The sequence below is a fragment of the Microcaecilia unicolor genome, unplaced genomic scaffold, assembly GCF_901765095.1.
Source record: "Microcaecilia unicolor unplaced genomic scaffold, aMicUni1.1, whole genome shotgun sequence".
Classification (NCBI taxonomy): domain Eukaryota; kingdom Metazoa; phylum Chordata; class Amphibia; order Gymnophiona; family Siphonopidae; genus Microcaecilia; species Microcaecilia unicolor.
This window is the reverse complement of record NW_021962892.1, coordinates 51,230-79,204: the sequence shown is the minus strand read 5'-3', so window position 1 is coordinate 79,204 and position 27,975 is coordinate 51,230. Positions and strand designations below refer to the sequence as shown.

At 48.7% G+C, this 27,975-nt stretch overlaps 1 protein-coding gene across 1 annotated transcript in view; it reads left to right on the top strand.

Annotated features, from left to right (window-relative positions):
• The window catches only part of LOC115458636 (sodium-dependent multivitamin transporter-like), an 86,051-nt gene that overhangs the window by 42,710 nt on the left and 15,366 nt on the right, over positions 1 to 27,975 (top strand). Inside the window, exons 6-8 of the mRNA XM_030188479.1 lie at positions 158 to 225; positions 11,168 to 11,322; positions 12,011 to 12,151. Coding sequence (XP_030044339.1) covers positions 158 to 225; positions 11,168 to 11,322; positions 12,011 to 12,151 — 364 coding nt within the window. The remainder of the gene's footprint in view (positions 1 to 157; positions 226 to 11,167; positions 11,323 to 12,010; positions 12,152 to 27,975) is intronic.

The following is a 27,975-nucleotide window of genomic DNA, read 5'->3' as shown; positions in this document are numbered from 1 at the left end:
TTAGTATTGTGAACCTGCTGTTTGTGTAGATAAAGCATTGATGAGACAGGTAACCATTGTGTGTATTTCCATGACGACAATGCAGTCCTTTGGCTCTAAATAATAACTTGCCTTTGAAAAGGTTTAACCTGATTTTTCTGGTTTGTTCTTTGTGCAGTGACAGGGTTTGACCTCTGGGGAGCGGTGTTAACCATGGGCTTGGTCTGCACCCTCTATACAACCCTGGTAAGTGATCAGCACAGCATGTGAGCACTTATTCTGTGAAAAAGGAATGATAGAGGAACAGGAGCATATTTTCTTCTAAACTGTTAGTGCAAACTTTTAATCCTTGTCATTTTTAAACAATGTGGTATGTTACTTTTTATGATGTAAGAGCTGACATTCTAGTTGCACTCACGTCCAAGGTTCGAGCCTCTCAGGATGTCACAGCTTGTCAGATGTTGAGAGTGTTGGCGCACATGGCTTCTACAGTGTACGTTACACCCATGTCACGTCGTCAGATGAGATCAGCTCAATGGACCCTAGCTTCTCAGTGGTATTAAGCTATGGGAAGTCTGGAAGATGTCATCCTAGTGTTCCTGGAGCTTATACGCTCCCTTCAGTGGTAGACCATTCGATCCAGTTTGACTCTGGAACTTCCATTCCAATGCCACAAAAAATGCTGATGACGGATACATCTCTCCGAGTTTGGGGAGCTCATGTAGATGGGCTTCACACTTAAGGAGCTTGGTCCTCTCAAGAAACGAACCTACAGATCAATCTGCTGGAACTCCAGGCAATCTGGAACGCTCTAACTGACGACCAAGTTTCAATGTATTATACGAACAAGCAGGAGGGTACCGGATCTCACCCTTTGTGTCGAGGCCATCCGGATGTGGCATTGGGCTCGCCACCATGGCATGTTTCTTCGAGCCACGTATCTGACAGGTGCAAACAACACTCTGGCCAACAGACTAAGCAGGATAATGCAACCTCACAAGTGGTCTCTCAACATGGGCATAGCCCACAAGATCTTCCGAGCGTGGGGCAGCCTCTTGGTGGAACTTTTTGCAACTGAGCTCAACCACACGATCCCTCAGATCTGTTTCAGGCTTCAGGCCCATGACAGACTAGCATCAGATCCCTTTCTTCTCAATTGGGGTAAAGTCTTCTGTATGCGTATTCTCCAATACCTCTAGTGGGAAAAACATTTTGAAACTCGAGCAAGACTTCGGAACTATGATTCTGATCGCGCCCTACTGGCTGCGGCAGATATGGTTCCCTCTTCTTCTGGAATTATCCTCTGAAGAACTGTGGAGATTGGAGTGTTTTCCAACCCTCATCACGTAGGACGAAGGATTACTTCTGAGTCCCAACATCCAGTCTCTGGCTGTCACAGCTTGGATGTTGAGAGCTAGAATTCACTTCCTTAGGTCTTTTGAAGGGTGTCTCTCGGGTCTTGCTGGCTTCCAGGAAAGATTCCACGAAGAGTTGTTACTCTTTTAAATGGAGGCCCTAGATCCGCTTTCTTTCCCTACACAGACCCTACTTGATTACCTTCTACATCTATCAGAGTCTAGTCTGAAGACCAACTCTATAAGGGTTCACCTTAGTACGATTGGTGCTTATCATCAACGTGTAGAAGGTAAGCCCATCTCTGGACAGCCTCTAGTTGTTCCCTTCATGAGAGGTTTGCTTTTGTCAAAGCTCCATGTCAAACCTCCAGCAGTGTCATGGTATCTCAACGTCATTCTCAGCCAGCTGATGGAAGCTCCTTTTGAGTTACTGAATTCCTGCCATCTGAAGTACTTGACCTGAAAGGTCATTTTCTTGGTGGCTGTTACTTCAGCTGTAGGGTCAGTGAGCTTCAGGCCATAGTGGTGGATGCACCTTATATTACGTTTCATCACTACAGAATAGTCCTCTGCACGCACCCCAAGTGCCTTCTGAAAGTGGTGTTGGAGTTCCATCTGAACCAGTTGATTGTCTTCCCAACATTCTTTCCCCGACCTCATGCCCATCCTGGTGAAAGCAACTTGCACACCTTGAATTGCAAGAGAACATTGGCCTACTACATCGAGCGGACATGGCCCCACAGACAGTTCGCCCAGCTTTTTGTTTCTTTTGATCCCAACAAGATGGGGGTTGCCATTGGGAAACACACTATTTCAATTTGACTGACAGATTGCATTTCCTTTGCTTATGCCCTGGCTGGGCTGGCCCTAAGAGGGTAATGTCACAGCTCACAATTTCAGAGCCATGGTTACGTCGGTAGCCCACTTGAGGTCAACCTCTGTTGAAGAAATTTGCAAGGCTGCTACATGGTCTTCAGTCCACACATTCGCATCACACTACTTCCTTGAGCAGGATACCCGATGCAACAGTTTGTTTGGGCAGACACAGTGTTGCAGAATCTATTTGGGGTCTAGAATCCAACTTCAAAATGTTTAAGGGGATAGAACTCTTCTCATATGAGGAAAGGCTTAAGAGTTCAGTGCTCTTCAGCCTGGAAAAGAGATGGCTGAGGGAAATATGATAAAGATGTACAAAATCTTGAGTGGAGTAGAATGAATAAACATGAATTGATTGTTAAATCTTTTTAAAAAGTACAATTATTAGGGGGACACTCCATGAAGTTACATAGTAATACTTTTAAAATGAATAAGAGAAAATAAGTTTAACTCAACGAATAGTTAAACTCTGGAACTCGTTGCCAGAGGATGTGGTAACAACAGTTAGTGTATCTGGGTTTAAAACAGGTTTGGACAAGTTCCTGGAGGAAAATTCCATAGTCTGCTATTGAGACAAAACATGGAGAAGCCACTGCTTGCACTGGGATTGGTAGCATGGAATGTTGCTACTGTTTGGGTTTCTGCCAGGTACTTGTGACTTGAATTGGCCACTGTTTTGAAGCAGGATACTGGGCTAGGTGGACCATTGGTCTGACCCAGTTTGACTATTCTTATGTTAGCTATATTGAGTTCCATTCTCTTTATAGGTTGTTAAGCAGGTGGCATGGTGTGATCACCACAATTTTGAGTGGAGCAAGTAATCCTAATCCCATTTTCTGCTTCCTGGCCTCCATACTCTGAACCCTTTTGCTCAGTGATCTGAAATTAGAATGTTCTTAATCATGTGAATTGTTCCGTATTTAAAAGAAAAAAAAAACCCCTACGTTTGAAATATTGGCAACTTTGCATCTATTGAGGTGTGGAGGATTAGCTAGTGGCTGGAGCAGTGAGCGTAAAACCAGAGAAGTTGGTTCAAATCCTGCTGTATGTTCCTTTTGACCCCTTGGGCAAGTCACTTAACACCCCCCCCCCCCCCCCGGCATCAGATAGAAACATAGGTTGTGACCCCTCCATGACAGGAAAATACCTACTATTCGAGAATGTAACTCACCTTGAGCTGTTGAAAAGGCATGCATAAAAATAAAAAAATCAAATCCACGGTTGAATCAGCCCCTACACTGGTCTTTAAGATAGGGAGAGATGGTCTTGGTGATTGTTTTTTGGTCCTAGTTTTTTCCCTCGAGCTATCTGATTTTATTTGTCTCGTATTACTTCACTGTATATTGTGTTGATCTTTTGTTGATACAAATATATAATGTGGTATATCAAATTAATAAAATAAATGTGGATAATTTTAGCTGACACCTGGTGAAATTCACCAGAGGAGCCTGTTCAACCTGTTGTCCTTGCTAAGGCATCTCTTCTCCAACCTGATCCTATCACCTCAGTATCGAACATTTGCTACCCACAGCCCAGCCCTAGCCTATGCACAAACCTAGCTTGCTCTCTTTCTCTCTCTCCTCTCCTTTCCATTACATTACTTCCCACTATTCCAGGACGTGTGGGTAGTTAATGTCACCAGCAGGTGGAGATAGAAAACTCAAAACTGAGCTGTCCCATATATGCTCAGTCAGCCCATCCCAGTTCTCCTTTATTTTCTATCTCCAGTAGGTGGATGGACTTGCTTTTCTGCTCCTGGTTCTGAGGCCCTACTCCTGGTCCAGATGGTCAACTGGTCTCCTAGTTGACGGTCTAGTGGGGTCATATCTGGTGCCACCTGTCCCTGGTCTTCGCGGAATCCTGCGCTCTCTGCTTTCCACTCTGCTCTCTAGTGCTGCTTAACAGGTAAGACAGAGCTGTTTATGGGCTTTCTTCGTTGCAGCTGCTCATAGGACATGGAGCAGGCAGTGCAGGACTATGCTCGAGTGCAGCTAAAGGACAGCCCCCAGTCGTGGGGACTGTGAGGTGAGAGGTGCCTTGGAGGTGAGAGTGGGGGGAGGCAGAATCCTGCCTTGGAACCGTGGTTGAGGAGCACTGTTGGCTGGGCTTCCACTTTGGTGGTTTGTAAAAAAAAAAAAAAATGGCACCTTGGTTGCTTGCTTGGCGGGTGCTGTGGGGTCAGCAGTTTCCCGCCATTGTGGTGCTTGGTGGCGCATCATGTCCTCCATTCTAGGCTTCGCTGCATGCAAAAAAAGACCCAGCAACGCGAGCGCTGATGGCGTCAGCGGGGGATTTCTGCAGGCGGACAAGGATTACGGAGGCAGGGTACAACCGCCCTCTGGCGCTCCACTGTTAGCTCCTGGCCTGGGGGTCTCTGGGTAGCAGTGGAGTGGCCACTCCTTCCTATGGTGGCGGCTCTCCTTTGGCGGTGCTTGGTTAGCGCTGGGGTCAGTCCCGGCGGTGCCGGGTCCCTGCTCTACCGGCCTGCCTTTCTTCTGTTGGTCTAGGCCAGCTGCAGAGCCTGGGTGCGCTTTGGAGGGCTGGCATGCTACTGACTATATTCTGGTGGGGGGGGGGGGGGGGGGGAAGGAAAACCAAAACTCAAAAGATAGTCGCGAGAGCTGTGCCGCTTGGCTGTTTCTGGCACTTTGTGTGGGTTTCTTCTGTCTGCTTTTCTGGAGGGTCAGGCTGCGGGAGCCCTCGGGCTCTTTGGTCAGCCCCATGTCTTCCTCTTTGGTGCCTCGGCAGGGGCCAGCACCTTCTCATGTTTCTGTGCAGCCACTCTCTTAGGACTGTGGTGGTTGCCCAATGGCTTCAGCTTCTTGGGATCTTGTCCCCGCTGTGGTCTTCTCCTTAACAGTGGCACTTCTCAAGTGTGTGTGAAGCTTCAGAGGTCTTTCTTCTCTGTTGCTGGGGTCCCTGACCACTGGCAGTCTCTTTTTGTCAGGGCCGTGGTGCTCTGTTGTCTTTTGACCTGCAGACCTCTCCTACGCTTCAGTGTGGCGACAGTTGCTTCCTTTCTGGGGGCGTCCTTTTCCTGTGTGCCTCTGCTACAGAGGCTATTTTCTGCATAGTGGATTTTTCTGTTACACCCCTGGGCGATTTATTTGAGGCATGGCAGACTTCTTATGGGCAAGTCTGCGACATTCTCTTTTCTTTGGAGTTGCAGACGTCTCCTGAACCACAGGTTTCCTGTCTTCTCTCTCAGGAGTTGCAGCTGCATCCTGGACTTCACTGGCATGTCTCACCTCTTTGGAATAGTAGACACTTCCTGGACTTCACAGCCACGGCGGTCTCCTCTCTTCGGAGTGGCTGCCGTCTTCTAGTTTTCTAAGCTATGGCGGTCTTTTCTCTTCGAGGTTGTAGACAACTCCTGGACTCAACTTTGGTGGTCTCTTCTTTGCGGAGTTGTAGGCACCTCCTGGGCTTCACGGCTGTGGCAGTCTCCTCTTCGGAGTTGCAGATGCTTCCTGGGCTTCACGGCTGTGGCAGTCTCCCCTTTGGAGTTGCAGACGCCACCTGGGTTTCATGGATATAGCAGTCTCCTGAACAGAGTTGCAGTTGCCTCCTGGGCTTCACAGCTGCAGCAGTCACCTCTCTTTATGGTAGCAGTCACTCTGATCTTCACAACTACAGCGATCTCCCCTCTTCAGGGTTGCAGACACCTCTGGCCTTCACAGACCAGGCAGTTTCCTCTCTTTGGGGTTGCAGTCGCTTCCTGGACTTCCAACCATGGTAGTCTGCTCTCCTTGGAGTGGTGGTTGCCTCCTGGGCCTCACGGCTGCATCGGTTTTCTCTTTCAGACGCCTCCTGGGCTTTCCATGGTGGGCTTTCTCGTTGGAGTTGCAGGCCGCTCTGGTTATCCTTGGCCTTGGGCAGTCTCTTTTCCTAGAGTCCAGTGGTTGCAACTTCCAGCGATTGCCCCTTGAGGGCTGCGCTCAGCTGGGGGACCTCACTGTTTGCAGTCTCCTCTCTTCGGAGTGGTGGTTTTCTCTTTCAGGTCTCTGCTTCAGCAGTCTGTTACAGCGGTCTCCTTCTTTGCCCTGCTGCAGCAGTCTCCTCTCTTGAGGGTTGAGGTGTCTGCTTCCATGGTATCTGCTCTTCTGCATTGATGCCGTCGGTGATTTTTTACATCGGCTACAGGCTTCCTGGCTGCGGGCAGTTGGCTCAGTAGTTTGCAGCTACTGCTGCAGCAGTCTGCTCTCTCTGGACGGGCGGATGTCTGGTAGCTGGAGCTTCAGTCAGCCTTTGGACTTCAGATCTTTTCGGGAGAGGCTGGCTCGTGCTTCTGCGGCAGCTGGAGTATCGACCTTCTGTTGACACTCGGGGCAGCGGGTTTCCTCTCATTTGTTGCGGCACATGCTGTTGGTGAGACAGATCTGACTGACGCTCAGCGTACTCCATCCTAGGGCCTGGGCCTGTGTGCCTGTGGGATCCATGTCTGTGGCCGTGAAGGTAGTTCCCTGGGAGAGGGCGCATTTGCATCCGTGGTGGTTCCCTTCTCTATCAGGGTTTCCCAGTCTTTCAGGGTTATAGCCCTTGTGTTGGTCCGTTGAACAGGGCGTGTGCTGGGGGTTGTTCTCACAGACACTCTCCCTTTTTGCTAGAGGGATGCGGACCATGGATGCCATCCTTTTGGGTGGCTGTCTTTGCCCTGTTGCTGTAGGGTCCCCCGATGCGGGTGTTCTCCAATGGGGGCAATGGTGGCCTCCAGCTGCATGCAAGGAGTGCCGTGCTGCACTCCACTGGCATTAGGTGCCAGGCTGCTCCTGGCCTGGGCAGTGGAGCATCTTCTTTGTCGGAAGCACACTTTGAGGGGGTCCTGCATGGGATGGCAGACTTCCTCGGTGGCTCCTCATGACTCACGAACTCACGAAGGGGCTCCCGAGTTCCCTTTCTTTGCACTTAGGGTGCATGCCAAGGTTCCGCAGTTTTTTTTCTGTCTCTGGCAGGGGCTCTGGGTCTGGCTGTGCCTTTTCAGAGGGGGCCGGATGTGGAGCTCATGTCTTTCTTTTTCCCTTTGTTAGGTGTCTATAGTGATGCGTGGCTTGTCACAGAGGGCAGTTGGTCTTGGTTGCCACATTCTGACTGCACCGGCCTTGGTACTCAGATGGTGCAGTTGTTGAGTGGTATTCCACCTGGTCTTCCGAAGGTTCGGGGCCTGCTTTGGTAGGGACTGGTCCTCTTGACAGATCCCTTCCCCATTAGTCTTGTGGCCTGGCCCTTGGTAGGGCTTTGTTGGATATGAGGGGTATAGAGGCCGGGTGTGGCGTATGTTTGGGGGCTGAGCGCAGTGCAGGGTTTGGTTCCGTGCATCTCCTCATCCTCTTTCCATGCGGAGGTGGTCTTGTTTTGTGGAGGGTGGGTCGCTTTTGACACTCCTTTTAGGCTTTGTGGTCAATGTGGTCTTTCTACTTTGTGCTGCGGACTCTGCCGCTCCCATCCTTTGGACCTCTCCGTACGGTCAACGTGATGGTTCGCAAGTTGCAGACATTGCTTCTAATGACTTTTGTATCGGTGCACTGGAGTGCGGAGTTCCAGGCGCTGTAGTGCCGGGACCTATTTCTCTGTTGTCAGGGGATGGGGATATTGGTTCAGACTGTACCTCTCTTTCTGCATGTGTTGGCTCTGTTGTATCCTTTGGTGTTTTGCTGGGGGGGGGGGGGGGGGGGGGGGGGGGAGTTCATTTTGCCTTTCTGAGATTTCTGGGCATCCGTCAGAGTTGTTTTTCTTTCCTTTCGGTGTTTGGTTCCTTTGTTTGGCCCTTTTGGGGGTGACTGTCACGTTTTCAAAACAGGAACTGGGTTGTGAGCCCTTGGGCCACTGCCGAGGAGCGGCAGTATCAGGCAAAACCACCCCACACCGGAGACTAGGCAAATCTCAGGCAAGCACTTAGGCTTCACCTGCACTTGGCCACTTTTCACCCAGAGTTGAGCTCTGGGCTTCAGGTGGCCGGCAGGACTTGCTGGACAGGGCAGGACTGGATAACAGCAAGGCAGCACAGGGACCGAGGGTCAAAGGGGAAAGGGGGGAACATGGGCAGCAAGGCAGGAGACTGGGCAAGGAAGGAAAAGCTAAAGGGCAGAACAGCCACCAAACAGGGAACAAACACTGACTAACAAGACACAGAACTAAGAGCTGCAAGCAGCCCCAAAGCCAGAACACAGACAAATAGAAACTAAACACAGAACTACAAACAAGAAACCAGGCAAGGAAAGCAAGTAAACCCTAAACTAAACTAAACACAGACTAACTAGAAACAGGCAAGAATCTCAGGTAACAACCGGACTAGCAGAAGTGCAACAAGCACCAACATACCAGGGCCTTAGACGCAATGCAAAGGCAGAGAGGTTCCAAATGGCTAATAAGCCCAGCAGGCAGCGGAGACTCAGGTGCAACAATCACCAGGCAACTAAGGGTCGAGCAGCCTGGAAGATCCAGACTGGACTGAGCTGAAATCTGGAACGGGTGACAGCACACCGACAATCTAATACAGCCAGCTCACAGAGACAGAACTAACTCACAAAGAACAGACAGAAGCCAGCTCAGAAGCTGACCACAGGAAATAAGGTGAGTCTGAGAGGGGTCACGGCCACAGACGTGACAGAGGTTGGATCTCGGGGCGTCCTTTGCCACCATGGCCATTTGGTTGGTAGGGATGCTGTCTATGGCTTGCTACATGACTGTTGGCATCCTCTTGGCCGGCTCTGACTTGTTGGTCCAGTGGCTGTTTGCAGAGCAGCAGCATGAATGTTGTTGCATACGTTTGCTGGGCTTCTCGGATGGATATTATGCTGTTCGGATGGGCCGTTGAGGATGATGTTTCTCCGGGCAGTGAAGCCGGGGTCTCACCCTGTTTAGGGATTGCTTTTGGATATTCCATACGTCCTGGAATAGTGGGAAGTAATGTAATGGAAGCAGAAATTGGGACTTACCTGATAATTTTCTTTCCATTAGTTCACACTATTCCAGAAGCCTACCCCTGGTCCTGTTTTTGGGGTATACATTTCTGACTTGTGCATGGGACGTCGCACTCTTGTCTCTCTCAAATGACTCTGGGAACCTTCCAGGAGTCCAGTTGTTGGGTCTTTTAAAGTTGTTGTAGAGGTTTTTTGGTATTATTCCTTCTGCTTGTTTAGGTATATATTGGAGAACTAGGCTGGCTGACAATATATATGGGGCAGCTCAGTTCTGAGTTTTCTATCTCCACCTGCTGGTCGATGGACATAACTACCCACACGTCCTGGAATAGTGTGAAGAACAAATGGAAAGAAAATTTTCAGGTAAGTCCTAATTTCTCCTTCTTGTCCACTAGTATCTTTCCCTCCTCCCCCCCCCCCCCCCCCCAACCATGTGGATAACCTGCAGGGATCTGTACTTGCAACCTGAAGTACCTTATAGGCAGTGCCTGGTCAAAATAGCGCAGACAAAAAAGCACCTGACAAAATAACCCTCAGCAAATCGGCCCCTGACAATTTGACCCCTGACAAATGAGCCCCCCCCCCCCCCCACTGACAAAAGAGCGTGCCCCCAAGTACTTTACCTGTTCTGCTCTTGCTGCTGCAGCTTGTGTGTCTTTCTGAGTCCCACTGCTACTTTGAGCTGAGGTATGTCTCCCCTTTGCCACCCCACTTTCAGTGCTCACTATCTGGAATGTCTCCCTCTTCCTCCTGCCTGCCCTGTGCAGTCCGGTATCTCTGTTGCCCCCCTCCCCCAAGCAATCATCCAACATTCCTGTGGGCTGCCAGCAGCATCAACAAGGAAAACAAGTTTTGGCCAGTCCTGGAAGCATTTCCTCTGTTGTGTCCTGCTTCATCTGATACAGACATAACAGAGAGAATGCTTCCGGGGGGCCAGTCGAAGCAGCTTGTTGACGCTGCTGGTGGTCCACAGGAATGTTGGACAGATTGTCTGGGGGTGGGGGGGTGGGGGTGGAGAAGGACAAGCGAGATACCAAACTGAGGAGGGTTGGCAGGAGGAAGAGAGAGATATGCTGGACTATGTTGGGAGCTGGGAGGGAAGGAAGGAAGGGTAAAGGATGCATTTCCAGAACATGGGAAGGGGAGGAAGGGAGAGAGATGCCAGAATGCAGGAAAAGGGGGTAGTAGGACAGGGATGACAGCACGTGGGTCTGGGGAGGGAATTGAAGGAAGAGAGAGCTCAGATGATCGAGTGGGGGATAGAGGAGGAGAAGAGATACTGGACCCCCAGAGGGAGGGAGACAGAGTTTTTACTATATTTCTTATTTTTGTGAAGGACTGTATGAGCTATTTTGTTACAAGGATATTTTGTCCATGCTATTATGTCAGGGTCCCCTTATTGGCCAGACAAGCTAGTTCACTTTATCCATCATCTACTGTTGATATATTACAATGCTAGTTTGACTCCTCCTCTTCTTTAAACTCAGCGCATGCACCTCTCTTTCCTCCTCTTCCTACATTTCTTGATTTTTAACTGTTTGGGGGGGAGGGGGAAGTACATCATCAGGGTGAGGTTCACAGGGGTTCTGATATGTATATGCATACCCTAGGTTGTAGACTTTTGTTGTTAGTTTGTACCTGTTTAGTATGTTTTGTTTTTTTTTTTTAATATAATTTATTAATTTTCTTTGTACTTTGCTCCTAGCATTGCAAGTGGAAGGTACTGATTGAGAAATGTAAATAAATAAATATGACTAATTAGTATGATAACTATGTAGATCAGTTGAAGTACCACCGAGTAGGGTTCAAAAATCAGTGAACATTCAAAGCCCTTCATGAGGAACAATATCTATAAGAGCGGACATCTGGAAGTGAGATAGAAGAATGCCCTTTCAGGCCACAGAGTGTGACTGTCTTTGGGATTTTGACAATGTCTGTACTTCCCAGTGAGAGTTTTGATAGCAGGAAACTTTACTAGGGAAGTTGTCTAGGTCTGGCTGTTGAATGAGTCTGTCTCTCTCTCTGTCATATATTCAGGGAGGGCTGAAAGCAGTGATATGGACCGATGTCTTCCAGACCTTCATCATGTTTGCAGGACAGTTGGCTGTCATCATCGTTGGTGCTATGAAAGTGGGTGGCATCAGGCAGGTTTGGCACATTGCCACAGAAAATAGAAAGATCTCTGGAATAAAGTGAGTGGAAAAAGAACAGCACATAAACAGTGTTTTGCCAAGAATATATGGTGTAATAATGTTTTTCCTATGGGATAAGTTACTGTGTGACTTTTCTCCTTTATATTTTGATGCTCTGTAACTTAGCAGACTAATTTTTACATTGCATTTCAGTGCATTGTATGCATGGAGGCTGTTAATAGGGACAGATGCTGTAGCCATAGTTTAAATAGGCTTTTAATAGAACAGTAATCAGCAAAAGTAGTTAGTAAGCTCTGCAGTCATGTGTTTAACACATGGGGTATTCGGTGATGCACAAGGCTTGGATTAGACAGGGTCACTTGTGATGGTGCTTTTTAAGGCAAAATAGCTAGGCCTTTGCCTCTCACGCCTTTGCCCAACTTCTTTCCTTTTGAGGTTTATTTAAGATTTTATTAAGCTGCCCAGTTGCTGTAGTTCAAAATGGGTTTATACTTTAGCCTGCTATGTGAAGGCAAAAAATCAAATCAAAATGTGTGCGGTGGGGACGGGATGGGGGGGATATGTTCCTAATAATTTTAGGGTCTTATCCACATCTAATTTTCAGGACAAGCCAGGAAAGATGAAGGTTCTATCAGGTTGGGTAGTTTTCGGATCCATGGAAAAAAATGTCAAAGAAAATGTACATCTTTTATTTTTGAGTGGAACTACATTTTGTTATTTCTTGCAGCTTGAACCCAGATCCATTTGAGCGCCACTCCTTCTGGGCTCTTGCTATTGGGGGTGTCTTCATGATGCTGTCTCTTTATGGGGTGAATCAAGCCCAAGTCCAGCGGTACCTCAGTTCCAGAACAGAAAAGGAAGCTGTTCTGTGAGTATTGATAGCTGTCTCTTGTCATCTCATTCGTTTAGTAGAGTTGCTCCCTGAGTCATCTGAGTTTGCTTAGGCGACATGATTATGCTTTTTGTATCTTATCAGTTACTTTTGTGTTCCTTTCCTGGTTGCCTTATTAATATGCTGGCACAACTGATGAACCACTGTACATTTCATCTTGTGGGTAGGTCACAAGATCTGTGATAGTCCATTTTATTTCAGACAGAAATGAGGGAAGCAGCAGCAGCAGCAACACCTCAAAATATATTAAAGGATTTATTATTCTGCATCTGTGGGCAGAGCTGGTGTTAAGTCATGCTGGGTCCCAGGGCAGAAACTGTAGAGGGGGCCACAAATCCTGCCTACAGGCATCAGGGAAGCTTGGAGCCCCCTGTGAAATGTATAGAGGCACAGGGCAATTGTTCTGATTGTCCCCTTAACACTGGCTCTTTCTTTAGGCCATAGAAACTGTGAATGGATGAAAGGAATCAGTGCTCAGCAAGTTCATCTCCTTATTGTACTGGAAAGCATAACTATAACTGATATTATTTTAACTTGTATTCATTGGCCTTGAACTCACATAGTGATGTTAGAATACTGACTGGTAAACTGTCCTGGAGCCTGACAACCATTTCAGATAAGCAGAATTTTCTTATTTCTAAAGGAGTGAGAGTACTTTCTGTTCTTTTCTCCTTGTTGAAACAAAACAAATTAGTGCTGGCCTGTTCACCTTGCATTTCAGGGGATTATAAACCGAGGTCAGGCCCTTAGCTTTTAAAATGGTTCCCCCCCCACTAAGTGAAAATGGATTCTATTTCACAGAGTCCCTTCTCATAACCCCATCCCAAATCCTGACCATTGTCATGGTTAACTTTTTACAACTTTGCATTTTCAATCAAGCGTAGACTGGCTTTTGCTATGTATAAGGATAATACAGTTTCCTTTAATCTATTAGCATGTTTTTTTGTTTGTTTTTTTTAATGCAGCCAGAAATTATGTTGGTTCTTCCTAATTGTTATAATGTATCTGTCACCTAACTTAAATAAGAACTCCCCGCTCCCCCCGTTTTCTATTTCTGTTGATGGCTCTCTCATTCTCCCTGTCTCCTCAGCTCGAAACCTTGGGGTCATCTTTGACTCTTCTCTCTCCTTCTCTGCTCATATCCAGCAGATTGCCAAGACCTGTCGTTTCTTTCTTTACAACATCCGTAAAATCCGCCCCTTTCTTTCTGAGCACTCTACCAAAACCCTCATCCACACCCTTGTCACCTCTCGTTTAGACTACTGCAATCTGCTTCTTGCTGGCCTTTTATCTTGTAAGGCAGATGAGTAATCCTGGAAAATTCGTATTAGCTTCCCTTCATATTTTGTAGCTTCTCTCTTCTGGCGGTATCCCCGCAAGATTTCGTCCTTGTGGATATAATTGTGCACTTTTATTAGGACTACACGCGGTGACTGGCGGCCATCTTGTCGTCGGCCCACTCGATGAGCCCACTCTAAGCACAGCGGGCCCATGCTGTCTGAGAGGGCAAATTCCCTCTTTAGCCACTGCTCCAGCTCCGTAGCCAGGAATCTGTCACCCACCGATTCTGGAAGCCCTACGATACGAAGATTTGCACGCCGAGATCTGTTCTCCAGATCATCAACTTTGGTCAGTAGGTTTTCAATTGTGGTTTCTTGCTTTTTTATCCGAGCTGCCATTGGGGCGCACATGTCTTCTAGCTCAGAGACACGACGCTCTGTTTCGCCAGTCCGTGCTGTGGTTTCTGACAAAGAAGATGTTAGGGTGGCAGTTTGCGCCGACAGCTGCGCGAGCCTTGGTTCCAACGCTAGGCTTACTGCTTCCGTGATTTGCTTTAATTGTTCCGGCGTGAAGACGAAACTTTCGCATTTTACCGGCTCATCTTCTCCGCTCGGTGCTTTCAACTTGTCTTTCTCCCGTTTTCCACCACGGGTTGGCAAACCTTTGCCTTGCGATTCCACAAATTTATCCATGGATCCCTCACCCGCCTCTAGTAGCGATATTCAGGCTTGAGTTCAATAGTTTGCAAGTTAAAATTGCATAAATTTGACGGTTGGACCTAAGAGAGCACAGAACCACGTCCTTCACTCTCTAGTGCATCACGTGACCTCCCTCAGGAAAGTGGACTTTATGTACAGAGTTCATAAGGTTTCCGCATTTAAGAAGCAGCACCTTCCTCACTGTTCTGTGGTGGTTGAATGCACTCTCAAAAGGCCAAGATTTCAAGAACCCATTCTTTGGCGCCCCCGGGGCAAGGTACTAGAACTATTGAATCTTTTAGGAGGAAAGTTTTTCAAGGCTCTATGCTTGTGTGCCACATACAGTCCTGTCAGCTCTCTATGAGCATCTACAACCAAAACATCTATTAATGCAAAAGATCCTTACTCCAGAGCAAGATGCCTACTATTGTTTCTTCACCACCACTACATGATAATGACACTCTGCTTGTAATTTGGGACACTCGTGGCTCTTCATTATTGAGAGCAAGCACAGAGTAATTTAATATAACATCACACTTTTTCAGAAAATTGCTGAAAGTGAGTTAACAGTAGCAAAAATAGTGTCACACACAAATACAAAAATTGTCATAGTAACTGAATTAATAGCAGGCTGAATAACAAAGTGCAAAAATATAGGCACGTGTGTAGTCCATTATTGAAAGCCAGTGACTAAGGCTAACTTTTTAAGAGCGTGTGGGGCCTCAGCAGACCTCCGCAGTACCAAGCTATGTGGGTCTGTCCCAAGCTGAACAACTAATGCTAGAGGAACAGCTACTATAGCAGTATAAGTCTTAGGGTGGTCAACCTATTTGCCCCCCCCCCCCCCCCCCATTTAAAGAAAAGAACATGATATAGATAAAACTTAGATCAGGATAAGAGATCAAAATTAAGAATAAAATCAACAAACATAATGGATGATCAGGGCACAGAAGTCTTGCCCAGCACTGGCTTTGCTTCCCAATTAGCGGTGTTGCTACCTAATCTAAGCTTCTTTGGATCCATTCCTTCCAAACAGGATTCCTTTGTGCGTATCCCACATCTACTGTTACTGTTTGCATTTCCACCATCTCTCACGAAATAAAAAGATTTGCACTGGGAAGAACATGGTCTTTGGTTGCCTGTAACCCCCTTCTGGGACCCTTGAAGGAGAGGGGGATCCTAAAGTGGCTAAATAAACAGGCTGATTAAGAAGTAGTTGCTGCCCCATTAAGTGGCAACTGTGAAGGTGTCGAAGCTGAGGGGTGGGTAAGGGGAACCTGGACAGGGGAAGCCTGTTGAAGGCCAGGGTGTAGCTCCAGAAGTGCATCTCTGGAAGAAGGACAGCCTAAAGCGACTGTGTCTGAGGGAAGTGGATTGTGATCCAGGAAGTACAGGAGCAGCCTTGGATTATTACCAGCCTCTGGGATGGGTAAAGGTCAGGAGCATTTGTAAATGTGTAAATACTGAAATTACTAAGAAGATCAAGTTGAAAAAAGGGTTGAGGTTGTATTACACAATCGTGAATGGACAGGAGGAGTTCTACTGTACAGATGGAGTTATAAAAGTTGATTTGACTGCCGTTTGCAGAAAGTTCAGTGAAGTTGAGTTTGCATCAAAAGACACTATCGGAGTGCTGTGCGTTTCCTTTGAAACGGGAGTGAGGATGCTTGCTCTGGGACTGCTGAGATATTCAAAAGAAGCCCCACTTAAATTCCCAAGGCCCTGATATCTATTCCGGACCATTTACCCGCTCCCAAACTCGAACTGGAAGGACTGTGTTGAATAGAGAGTGCAGAGTGAGTGAGAGCATGCTATGGTAAAACAATAGTATCCCTGTGACCAGGGTCGGATGTAAGCTCTATCGAGCAGGGACTGCCTCTTCATGTTTCAGTGTACAGTGCTGCATACGTCTAGTAGCGCTATAGAAATGATAAGTAGTAGTAGGAGGATGTAGAAGGAACTGAGCTGAGCAGAATTGAAGGGCAGACCTGGGTTACATAAGCAAGATATTTTCTGTATAAGCAAGGGCTGCTAATTTTCCTGCACCACACCAGGGGGGTTATTTGGTTGTCAGATACTGTGTTTGTGAGCCATAGGAGGGAGGGGCAGAATCTGGAGTTGCTGGCAAGAAAAGCAGTCAGTATTTTGAAAACTCTGTTTCTAATAATATTACTTATAGCCAAAGAGAATAAAATGCCTGCCTTGATCTTTCAGCAACATATTCCCTGCAAGGTTGACTGAAAGGTTTGAAATTTAGGAACTTCTGTGTGTGTGGTTTTTTTTTCTCCCTTTCCTCCGCCCCCTCCCCCCCCCCCCCCCCCCCCCCCCCCCCCCCCCCCCCCCCCCCGCTAGAACTTTGCCTGCTGATACTCTGGGAAATAAGCTGCCCTGCTTGATACTTTTGATTGGAAAGGGGACCTGGTTTAAATACTGCTATGCTGCTACAACCCTGCAAAAAGCTTTTTATTTTGCTTTTGGGACTTTGATGAATAACATTTGGGTTGGCAAAGTTGTGGCTGTGGAGAGCACTGTTGCGCCAGATCCCCAACATGCACTGCCTTATTTTTGTGTATTACAATTGACTCATGTGCTGTTAAGTCTCCAAAGGATTATAAGCTTATCCAGAACTGCCACTGGAGGCATCCCATGGATCTAAGGGCATCTCACTTCCCTGGAACTCTCCTAATGCCGTGGTAGACATGACAGCCTGCACTGTGCATGTCTGAGTGCCTTCTTGACTGCCGGAGTCACACAGGGCCGCCAGTCTTTTTTTTTTTTTTTTCTCCACAAAGCTGACGAGACTTGTCTTTCTCGCGTCATGTTTTCCACAGGTTTTTTGCCTCTGTTTTTCTCTGTGCCTTCCTGCACTCAACCCCAGCCACAACACTCCCGTTTGCGGCAGCAGTGGGCTCAGAAGTCCAAACCGGCTCCCCAGTCTGAACAGAAAACAACCTTTTGACTGGCTCCAGGAGAGCATAACCACCATAAACATGGCTGTACCGATTCCTGAAAAGGTGGCCCCTTAGAACCTCAGACCGGTGGACTCTTCAGATTGTCCGGGTGGGGCTACACACTCAGTTGGCATGAGAGACCTCCAACTTGCCCACCAAAAGTGTCAAACCTCAGCTCTCAGCATCAGGCAATGTTTGCAGAGGAACTCTTCTCCCTTGTCACAGCCCACGTGGTCGAACCCGTTCCACCAGGGAAAGACGGGATGGGATTCTGTTCCAAGTACTTCCTCCTGCTCATGAAAACAGTTGGGATATTGTCCCATCCTAGACCTAGAACAAATATCTTGTTAAGGAAAAGTTCAGTATAGCTTTCATGGGCACCCTTTTTACTATAATTCAGGCAAATGATTGACTATGTTTTCTGGACTTTAAGGATGTTTACATCTACAGTTAGATACTCCCAGGTCATAGGAAGTATTTTGGGTTTTGAATAAGGAAACATCACTATCAGTACCACATCCTGCTGTTTGGCCTAGCATCTGCTTCCAGGATCTTCACAAAATATGGGAAGGAGAGGTGGAAGTGGAAGTGGAGAGGTGGAAGTGACTTGGTTGCGAATTCAAGTTTAATCTTGTGAACCTTACTCAGCCAGAGTCTGGGGAGAAAGTGAAGGGGGAGTTGGAGGTGAAGGCACTTTGAGGAGAGAGTTCAGTGTGGCAAAGAGACGTCAAGGGTTTGAGCCAAGAGAATTTGTCAACTGGCTGTAGTAGTCCTGTTTGTCAAGTGAAAGAGCAGACTGGACGGAGGTCAGCAAGAATTTGAAATGTATGAAGTCAACATGGGCACAGGAATGTAGGTAGCGGATTCTAGATGTCAGCCAAGGCTGGGGTTTGGTACACCTTACAGAACAGGGAATGGGAGGAGAAAGAGTATCCAGAGCAGAGGAGAGAGTAGTATTATAGGAAGAGACAGCCTCTTTGACAGACTTGTATAACATGGTGGTTGAGATGAAATGGACTTGGGGGAAATCCACTGCTCATTTCTGGGATATGCAGCATCAAATGTTTTGTACTTTTTTGGGATCTTGCCAGGTATTTGTGACCTGGATTGGTCACTGTTTGAAACAGGATATTGGGCTTGATGGACCTTTGGTCTGTCCCAGTATGGCAATACTTATGAGATTTGAAACACTGGAGGACAGAGTAGAAGGGTCAATAGTCTGAAGATTCATAAATGTATTGGTTGAGAGTGGACGAGACTGGGGGGAGGGTGTTTAAGTGTGAAAATTATCAGATGATAGTCCTTCTCAGTGGATCTCATTGCCACTCATTTCAACAACAAGGTCCTTCAGTTCTGTTCCAGACTCGGGTCATATGGCACACCAGCATCGGATCCCTTCCGCCTCCGTTGGGGGAAGGGTTTTTTTATATGTCTTTCCTCCCATTCTTCTGATCAGGAAGACTTTTCTGAAACTCAAGCGGGATCGAGAGACCATATCCTCATAGCGCCTTACTGGCCAAGGCAGATATGGTTCCCTGTACTTCTGTCCTTCAGAGAACTGTGGAGGCGAGCGGCGTAGCAAGGGCGGGGCAATGGGGGAGGTCCGCCCCGGGTGCACGCCGCTGAAGGGGTGCAGAGAGCAGCCGCATGCCTGTCAGCTCCACTGTTTCCCTGCTCCCTCTGCCCTGGAACAGGTTACTTCCTGTTCTGGGGCAGAGGGAGCCAGCGGAACCGAGAGCTGCACGGCTGCTCCCAGCAGCCAAGAATGCACCCTGGGGGGGGGGGGGGGGGTGCGCATCTGTGATCCGCCCCAGGTGGCAGCCGACCTAGGATTGTCACTGGTGGAGGCTAGGCTGCTTTCTGCCCCATCACACAGAACGAGGGGGCTCTTCTGCATCCCTGCCTCTAGTCAATGGCCCTCTTAGCCTGGATGTTGAAAGCATAGAATTTGACTCCCTGCAGCTGCCTGGGAGTGTCTCCAGGATTCTGCCGGCTTCCAAGAAATATTCCACTCAGTTGTTACGCTTTAAATGCAGGAGGTTTGCTGTCTAGTGTGAAGGCAAGGCCCTAGATCTGCTCTCTTGCCCTATACAAAACCTGCTTGAATACCCCCTTCACCTTTCTGAGTCTAGTTTGAAAACCAAATCTGTAGGTGCTCACCTCGGTGCTGTCGGTGGGGGTAAGCTCATCTCTGTACAACCTCTAGTTGTTCACTTCAAGGGTCCGCAACGTCATCCTTGCCCAGCTGATGAAAACTCCTTTTGAAACATTTAACTCCTGTGACATTAAGTATTTGACCTGGAAAGTTTTTTTGTTTTTGGTGGCTGTCACTTCAGTTCACAGGGTTAGTAAGCTGCAGGCCCTAGTAACCTTATACACTTTTTCATCATAACAAAGTAGTCCTCTGTACTCATCCTAGATTCCTTCCTAAGGTGGTGTTGGAGTTCCATCTTAACCAGTCGGTTATCCTGCCAACATTCTTTCCCAAGCCTCATTTCCATCCTGGCAAGAGCGCGCTGCACACTTTGGACTGCAAGCGAGTCTTAGCCTTCTACCTGGAGTGGACTAAAGTCCATAGATAGTCCACCCAGCTTTTTGTTTCTTTTGACCCCAATAGGATTGAGGCAGTCATCGGTAAATGCACTTTATCCCATTGACTAGTGGACTGCATCTCCTTCACTTATGCCCAGGCTGGGCTGACCCTGGATGGGCATATCTCAGTCCACAAAGTCAGGGCCATGGCTGTGTCTGTAGCCCATTTGAGGTCTGTCTCCATTGAGGAGACTGCAAGGCTGCGATGTAGTCTTCAGTCCACACATTCACATTCTATTACTGCCTTGAGCAGCAAAGCCGACATGATAGTCTGTTTGGTCAGACAGTCTTGTAGAACTTGTTTGTTGTTTAAAATTCAAATCCGCCCTCCTAGGCCCATTCTTTTCTGTTCCAGGCTGCACCTCTACAACAGGCTTGGTGTTCTTTTCTTGTTCATAGATTTATTGGTTCTAATTGGCCTTGCCATTGCAAGTCCATATTGACCATTGTTTGTTGTTTTTGGTGAGCTTGGTATCTAGGGATTCTCCACATGTGAGAATAAGTTCTGCTTGTCTTTGGAGAAAGCAAAGTTACTCACCTGTGGCAGGTGTTCTCCGAGAACAGCAGGACTAATATTCTCACATACCCTCCCACCTTCTTTAGGAATTGCATTCTTGTCTATATTCTATTGGATTAGACTGGTGATCCCGCATGACGCTGGTGGGTGGGAAGGCACTTGCGCATGCGCGATGTGGGCCTATCAAAAGCTTCTTAAAGTGATAGAAACACTGGGTAGCATCCCCAGCGGTTCTCTATTGGAGATGCAACCTACATGTGAGAATATTAGTCTTGCTGTCCTTGGAGAACACCGCTGCAGGTAGGGTAACTTTGCTTTTTTAAAGTTATTTTTAAAATGTCACCCCTGCCTTATATTTGGTCCGGGTCTGTTCAGCCTTTCTCATAGAATGGCCACCTCTTTGTCCTTTGCAGTGTGTCATTTATTTATTTATTATTACATTTGTACCCTGCGCTTTCCCACTCAAGGCAGGCTCAATGGGGCTTACATAATATTATGGATTACAGAGTATTGATAAAGAAAATATAAGTTAATTAAAGCAGAATAATAAAAGAGATAGGTAGGTAGAGATGGGCAAGGGTGAAGGGAGTGGAATAGTAACATAGTAACATAGTAGATGACGGCAGAAAAAGACCTGCATGGTCCATCCAGTCTGCCCAATAAGATAAACTCATATGTGCTACTTTTTGTGTATACCTTACCTTGATTTGTATCTGTCATTTTCAGGGCACAGACCGTATAAGTCTGCCCAGCACTATCCCTGCCTCCCAACCACCGGCTCTGGGACAGACCGTATAAGTCTGCCCAACAATATCCTCGCCTCCCAACCACCAGCCCCGCCTCCCACCACCAGCTCTGCCACCTAATCTCAGCTAAGCTTCTGAGGATTCATTCCCTCGGAACAGGAAAAGCTCAGAAAGGCCTGAGAAGGGGTGTTCCAAGTATGTGCCGCCTACCCATTGCATCCTAGAACTGTAAGCGGGATCATCTTAGAGGGAAAAGTGGGCAGGTTTGTATGGCTGACTTGTCCTGCTGTCCATGAAGAAACTCTGTTATAAGTAACCTTATTTTCTCCATGGACAAATGTGATGAGCTGTTATACAACTGGACATACCATTTAGTTTGTCACATAAACCAAAGCAGTTCACAGAATTAAAAACATTAAACATTAAAAACGGCTAAACATCAGTTAAAAAATGAAAATAGAAAGCAAGAGTAACTTTTGAAAGGACTCCAGGAAAGCGTCTCTCATTTCATTCAAGAAAACAGTAAAGGTAACATCAGACCAAGTTTACTCTGTGCTCTTGACTGTAGCAAGTCTGTCCAGCATCCTAAACAAGTCCCATCAACAGTCATGGACAATTGAAGGTCAATTAAAAGAGAGGATTTCAGAAGGGAACAAAGTTGTATATGTTCTTTCAAGTTGGATATATTGAGGTAAAGAATTAACAATGCTAGAGCCAAAAAGTAAAACGCACTGTTTCTTGTGGATCCCCACTTTGCATATCCTTGTGCAAAAAGTATATCCTATGCTTGTGCAAAAAACTTTTCTTCTCCGCATAAGTTAATTCTCTTAAAGAATGCCCCCCAAAAACATACGTCCTAAGAGATTATCTTCATAAAGTCCCGGAATAAGTTAAAAAAAAAATCCACAAAATATATAATTCAAATCTCAAAAATTCTTACTCTTTCAAGTGGAACCATCCACTGTTATGCCTCTCTTAAGCCATGGGAACCTCCTTGTCTGACTTATGCGGAAACCTTTCTTTCCACATGAACTCCACTGTGTTTTAAAACCATGCCGGCACTGCTCTGCACTCTTCTTAATTCTTAATCCTTCCCAACCGTTTTTGGTCTCAACATTGGCCATGTTTCACTGTTATAAAAATGAAAGCATTAGTCTTCTAAAAAGTTTTTTTCACATCATAAACTATTGAATTAAACATTTACCAACTGCTAAAGCCAGACATGTCTACAAGCCTTTCAGGTAATGGCGCTCTCCTCCCCAAGACGCCCAAGCATGTACAAAACCTTCAAGTTCCTCTTGATAGCAACTAGGGTTCGCTGCCTCTGTTTTGATTGACTATCCCATTGTGATAACACTCCAATCTACTTCTTTATAAAGTCCATTGGGGCTTACTGTATTCCATGAAAAAAATGAGTCTCTGCTCATTGGAAAGCAATTTTCTCTGAAAGCAATTTTCTTTGAATGTCTTCTCCCCATTTATTCTGCGTAAGTCAGAGAGGTTACCGTGGCTTAAGAGAGGCATAAGCGGCATCTTAGTCTTAACAGTGGACGGTTTCAGTTGATGGAGCAAGAATTTTTGAGAATTGAGAGAGATTTTTTGTGGATTTTTTTTTTTAGAACTTATTCTGGGATTCTCCGAGGACAAGCAGGCTGCTTGTTCTCACTGATGATGGGTGACGTCCACGGCAGCCCCTCCAATCGGAAACTTCACTAGCAAAGGCCTTTGCTAGTCCTCGCGCGCCCATGCGCACCGCGCATGCGCGGCCGTCTTCCCGCCCGAACCGGCTCGTGTTCGTCAGTCTTCTTTTGTCCGCGCTCGGTACGGTCGTGTTTCGCCGTTCGTGCCCAGGAAAGTTGACCTCGCGCGTCGTTTTCGATTCGTTTCTTCTGAGAAAGTTGAGAAAGTGTTTCGGGAAGACCCCTTTTGGTTTTTCCCTTCCCGTATTTCGAGCTTTTTGCCCCGGTAAGTTTTCTTTCGTCGTCGGGGTAGGCCTCAGTTAGGCCTCGGTCGAAATTTTCTTCTCCCTATTTTTGTGGTGCCAATTTTCGTCATTTCGAGTTTTGATCTCGCCGGCGTGATTTTTCCGCCCATGACATTGAAGCCTTCCAGCGACTTCAAGAAGTGCACCCAGTGCGCCCGGGTAATCTCGCTCACTGATAGGCACGCGTCGTGTCTTCAGTGTCTGGGGGCTGGGCACCGCCCTCAGGCCTGTAGTCTGTGTTCCCTTTTGCAAAAGCGGACTCAGGTAGCGAAGTTAGCCCAGTGGAACATTTTGTTCTCGGGCTCTTCGTCGGCATCGGCACCGGGGGTATCGAGTGCATCGATGTCTTCAGCGTCCAGACCTTCATCCTCGGCCGCCAGTGCATCGAGTGTATCGAGGCATCGACCCTCTGCATCGGCGCTGAGACATCGGACAACTGTATCGACGTCGGTGGTACCGGGACCTCGTCGGCTGATGTCGTCGGACGGTGGTGCTTCGTCTGGAGTGCAGGTGAGGGCTGTCCATTCCCCTGCTGGTGGCGGTGAGCCTTCGGGTGGGTCTCCCCCTACCCTGAGGGCTCCTGAGGTACAGCCCCCCGAGACCGACCCTCTTCGGTCTCGGCCCCGAGGAAGAGACGGTTGGATTCTACGTCCTCCTCGTCGGTGCCGGGAAGCGCCGGTGACGTGCTTCGCTCCAAAAAATCGAAGAAGCATCGACACCGGTCCCCTTCCCGTGTCGGCACCGAGAGCTCTGGGTCGCCGAGGGAGTCGGCACCCAGCAGGCATCGGCACCGAGAGGACCGCTCACCCTCTGTCCAAGAGGTGTCGATGCGCTCCACTCTGGACAGCCCGGAACAGCCTCCACGCCCGGAACAGACTCTGACATCGACGCCTGCATCGACCTCCATGCCTTTTTCTGCAGCTGCTCTGAACGAGAGCCTCCGGGCCGTTCTCCCAGAGATTCTGGGAGAGCTGTTGCGCCCTACCCCTCCGGTACCGGGGGTGCTTGCGCCACCGGTACCGTCGAGCGTGGCGCCGGCTGGTCCATCGCCCGGGGTGAGGTCTCCGGCGTCCCGCGGTCGCCTCCCAGGAAGGCTCCCCGACTACGTCGGCGGAGGGAGCTTCGCCGGTGCGGGCGAGGGAGTCTACCTCTCGACGCTCCCACCGTGGCCGTGGTTCCACGGAGTCGAGCCGGGCACGGTTGCAGACACAGGTTCGTGAACTTGTCTGACACCGAGGGTGAGGCCTCGTGGGAAGAAGAGGAAGACATCAGATATTTCTCTGACGAGGAGTCTGAGGGTCTTCCTTCTGATCCCACTCCCTCTCCTGAAAGACAGCTTTCTCCTCCCGAGAGTCTGTCTTTCGCTTCCTTTGTCCGGGAGATGTCTACGGCCATCCCCTTCCCGGTGGTTGTGGAGGACGAGCCCAGGGCTGAAATGTTTGAGCTCCTGGACTATCCTTCTCCACCTAAGGAAGCGTCCACTGTACCCATGCATCATGTCCTCAAAAAGACATTGCTGGCGAACTGGACCAAACCATTAACTAATCCCCACATTCCCAAGAAGATCGAGTCCCAGTACCGGATCCATGGGGACCCAGAGCTGATGCGCACTCAGTTGCCTCACGACTCTGGAGTTGTGGATTTGGCCCTGAAGAAGGCCAAGAGTTCTAGGGAGCATGCTTCGGCGCCCCCGGGCAAGGACTCTAGAACCTTGGACTCCTTTGGGAGGAAGGCCTACCATTCTTCTATGCTCGTGGCCAAAATTCAGTCCTACCAGCTCTACACGAGCATACACATGCGGAACAATGTGCGGCAGTTGGCGGGCTTGGTGGATGCGCTCCCCCCTGAGCAAGCCAAGCCTTTTCAGGAGGTGGTCAGGCAGCTGAAGGCGTGCAGAAAATTCCTGGCCAGAGGGGTGTATGACACCTTTGATGTTGCGTCCAGGGCCGCTGCTCAAGGTGTGGTGATGCGCAGACTCTCATGGCTGCGTGCCTCCGACCTGGAGAATAGAATCCAGCAGCGGATTGCGGACTCGCCTTACCGTGCGGATAATATTTTTGGAGAGAAAGTCGAACAGGTGGTAGAGCAGCTCCACCAACGGGACACCGCATTCGACAAGTTCTCCCGCCAGCAGCCTTCAGCCCCTACCTCTACAGGTAGAAGATTTTTTGGGGGAAGGAAGACTGTTCCCTACTCTTCTGGTAAGCGTAGGTACAATCCTCCTTCTCGTCAGCCTGCGGCCCAGGCTAAGCCCCAGCGCGCTCGCTCTCGTCAGCAGCGTGCGCCTCAGCAAGGCCCCTCGGCTCCCCAGCAAAAGCAAAGGACGAGCTTTTGACTGGCTCCAGCAGAGCATAGCCGCCATCCAAGTGTCAGTGCCGGGCGACCTGCCAGTAGGAGGGAGGTTGAAAGCTTTTCACCAAAGGTGGCCTCTCATAACCTCCGATCAGTGGGTTCTCCAAATAGTCCGGCAAGGATACACCCTCAATTTGGCCTCAAAACCTCCAAATTGTCCACCGGGAGCTCAGTCTTACATCTTCCAGCACAAGCAGGTACTTGCAGAGGAACTCTCCGCCCTTCTCAGCGCCAATGCGGTCGAGCCCGTGCTATCCGGGCAAGAAGGGCTGGGATTCTATTCCAGGTACTTCCTTGTGGAAAAGAAAATAGGGGGGATGCGTCCCATCCTAGACCTAAGGGCCCTGAACAAATATCTGGTCAAAGAAAAGTTCAGGATGCTTTCCCTGGGCACCCTTCTTCCCATGATTCAGGAAAACGATTGGCTATGCTCTCTGGACTTGAAGGATACCTACACACACATCCCGATACTGCCAGCTCACAGGCAGTATCTGCGATTTCAGCTGGGCACACGTCACTTCCAGTACTGTGTGCTACCCTTTGGGCTCGCCTCTGCGCCCAGAGTGTTCACAAAGTGCTTGGCTGTAGTAGCAGCGGCACTTCGCAGGCTGGGGGTGCACGTGTTCCCATATCTCGACGATTGGCTGGTGAAGAACACGTCCGAGGCAGGAGCCCTGCAGTCCATGTAGATGACTATTCGCCTCCTGGAGCTACTGGGGTTTGTGATAAATTATCCAAAGTCCCATCTTCTCCCAGTACAGAAACTCGAATTCATAGGAGCTCTGCTGGATTCTCGGACAGCTCGCGCCTATCTCCCAGAGGCGAGAGCCAACAACCTGTTGTCCCTCGTCTCGCGGGTGCGAGTGTCGCAGCAGATCACAGCTCGGCAGATGTTGAGATTGCTGGGCCACATGGCCTCCACAGTTCATGTGACTCCCATGGCCCGCCTTCACATGAGATCTGCCCAATGGACCCTAGCTTCCCAGTGGTTTCAGGCTGCTGGGGATCTAGAAGACGTGATCCACCTGTCCATGAGTTTTCTCAAATCCCTGTATTGGTGGACGATTTGGTCCAATTTGACTCTGGGACGTCCTTTCCAAATTCCTCAGCCACAAAAAGTGCTGACCACGGATGCGTCTCTCCTGGGATGGGGAGCTCATGTCGATGGGCTTCACACCCAAGGAAGCTGGTCCCTCCAGGAACGCGATCTGCAGATCAATCTTCTGGAGTTGCGAGCGATCTGGAACGCTCTGAAGGCTTTCAGAGATCGGCTGTCCCACCAAATTATCCAAATTCAGACAGACAACCAGGTTGCCATGTACTACGTCAACAAGCAGGGGGCACCGGATCTCGCCCCCTGTGTCAGGAAGCCGTCAGCATGTGGCTCTGGGCTCGCCGTCACGGCATGGTGCTCCAAGCCACATATCTGGCAGGTGTAAACAACAGTCTGGCCGACAGGTTGAGCAGGATGTTGCAACCTCACGAGTGGTCGCTCAATTCCCGTGTAGTGCGGCAGATCTTCCAGGTGTGGGGCACCCCCTTGGTAGACCTCTTCGCATCTCGAGCCAACCACAAAGTCCCTCAGTTCTGTTCCAGGCTTCAGGCCCACGGCAGACTAGCATCGGATGCCTTCCTCCTGGATTGGGGGGAGGGTCTGCTGTATACTTATCCTCCCATACCTCTGGTGGGGAAGACTTTGTTGAAACTCAAGCAAGACCGAGGCACCATGATTCTGATTGCTCCTTTTTGGCCACGTCAGATCTGGTTCCCTCTTCTTCTGGAGTTGTCCTCCGAAGAACTGTGGAGATTGGAGTGTTTTCCGACCCTCATCACGCAGGACGAAGGGGCGCTTCTGCATCCCAACCTCCGGTCCCTGGCTCTCACGGCCTGGATGTTGAGAGCGTAGACTTTGCCTCTTTGGGTCTGTCAGAGGGTGTCTCCCGCATCTTGCTTGCTTCCAGGAAAGATTCCACTAAGAGGAGTTACTTCTTTCTGTGGAGGAGGTTTGCCGTCTGGTGTGACAGCAAGGCCCTAGATCCTCGCTCTTGTCCTACACAGACCCTGCTTGAATACCTTCTGCACCTGTCTGAGTCTGGTCTCAAGACCAACTCTGTAAGGGTTCACCTTAGTGCAATCAGTGCATACCATTACCGTGTGGAAGGTAAGCCGATCTCAGGACAGCCTTTAGTTGTTCGCTTCATGAGAGGTTTGCTTTTGTCAAAGCCCCCTGTCAAGCCTCCTACAGTGTCATGGGATCTCAATGTCGTTCTCACCCAGCTGATGAAACCTCCTTTTGAGCCACTGAATTCCTGCCATCTGAAGTACTTGACCTGGAAGGTCATTTTCTTGGTGGCAGTTACTTCAGCTCGTAGAGTCAGTGAGCTTCAGGCCCTGGTAGCCCAGGCCCCTTACACCAAATTTCATCATAACAGAGTAGTCCTCCGCACTCACCCTAAGTTCTTGCCAAAGGTTGTGTCGGAGTTCCATCTGAACCAGTCAATTGTCTTGCCAACATTCTTTCCCCGTCCTCATTCCTGCCCTGCTGAACGTCAGCTGCACACATTGGACTGCAAGAGAGCATTGGCCTTCTATCTGGAGCGGACGCAGCCCAACAGACAGTCCGCCCAATTGTTTGTTTCTTTTGATCCCAACAGGAGGGGAGTGGCTGTAGGAAAACGC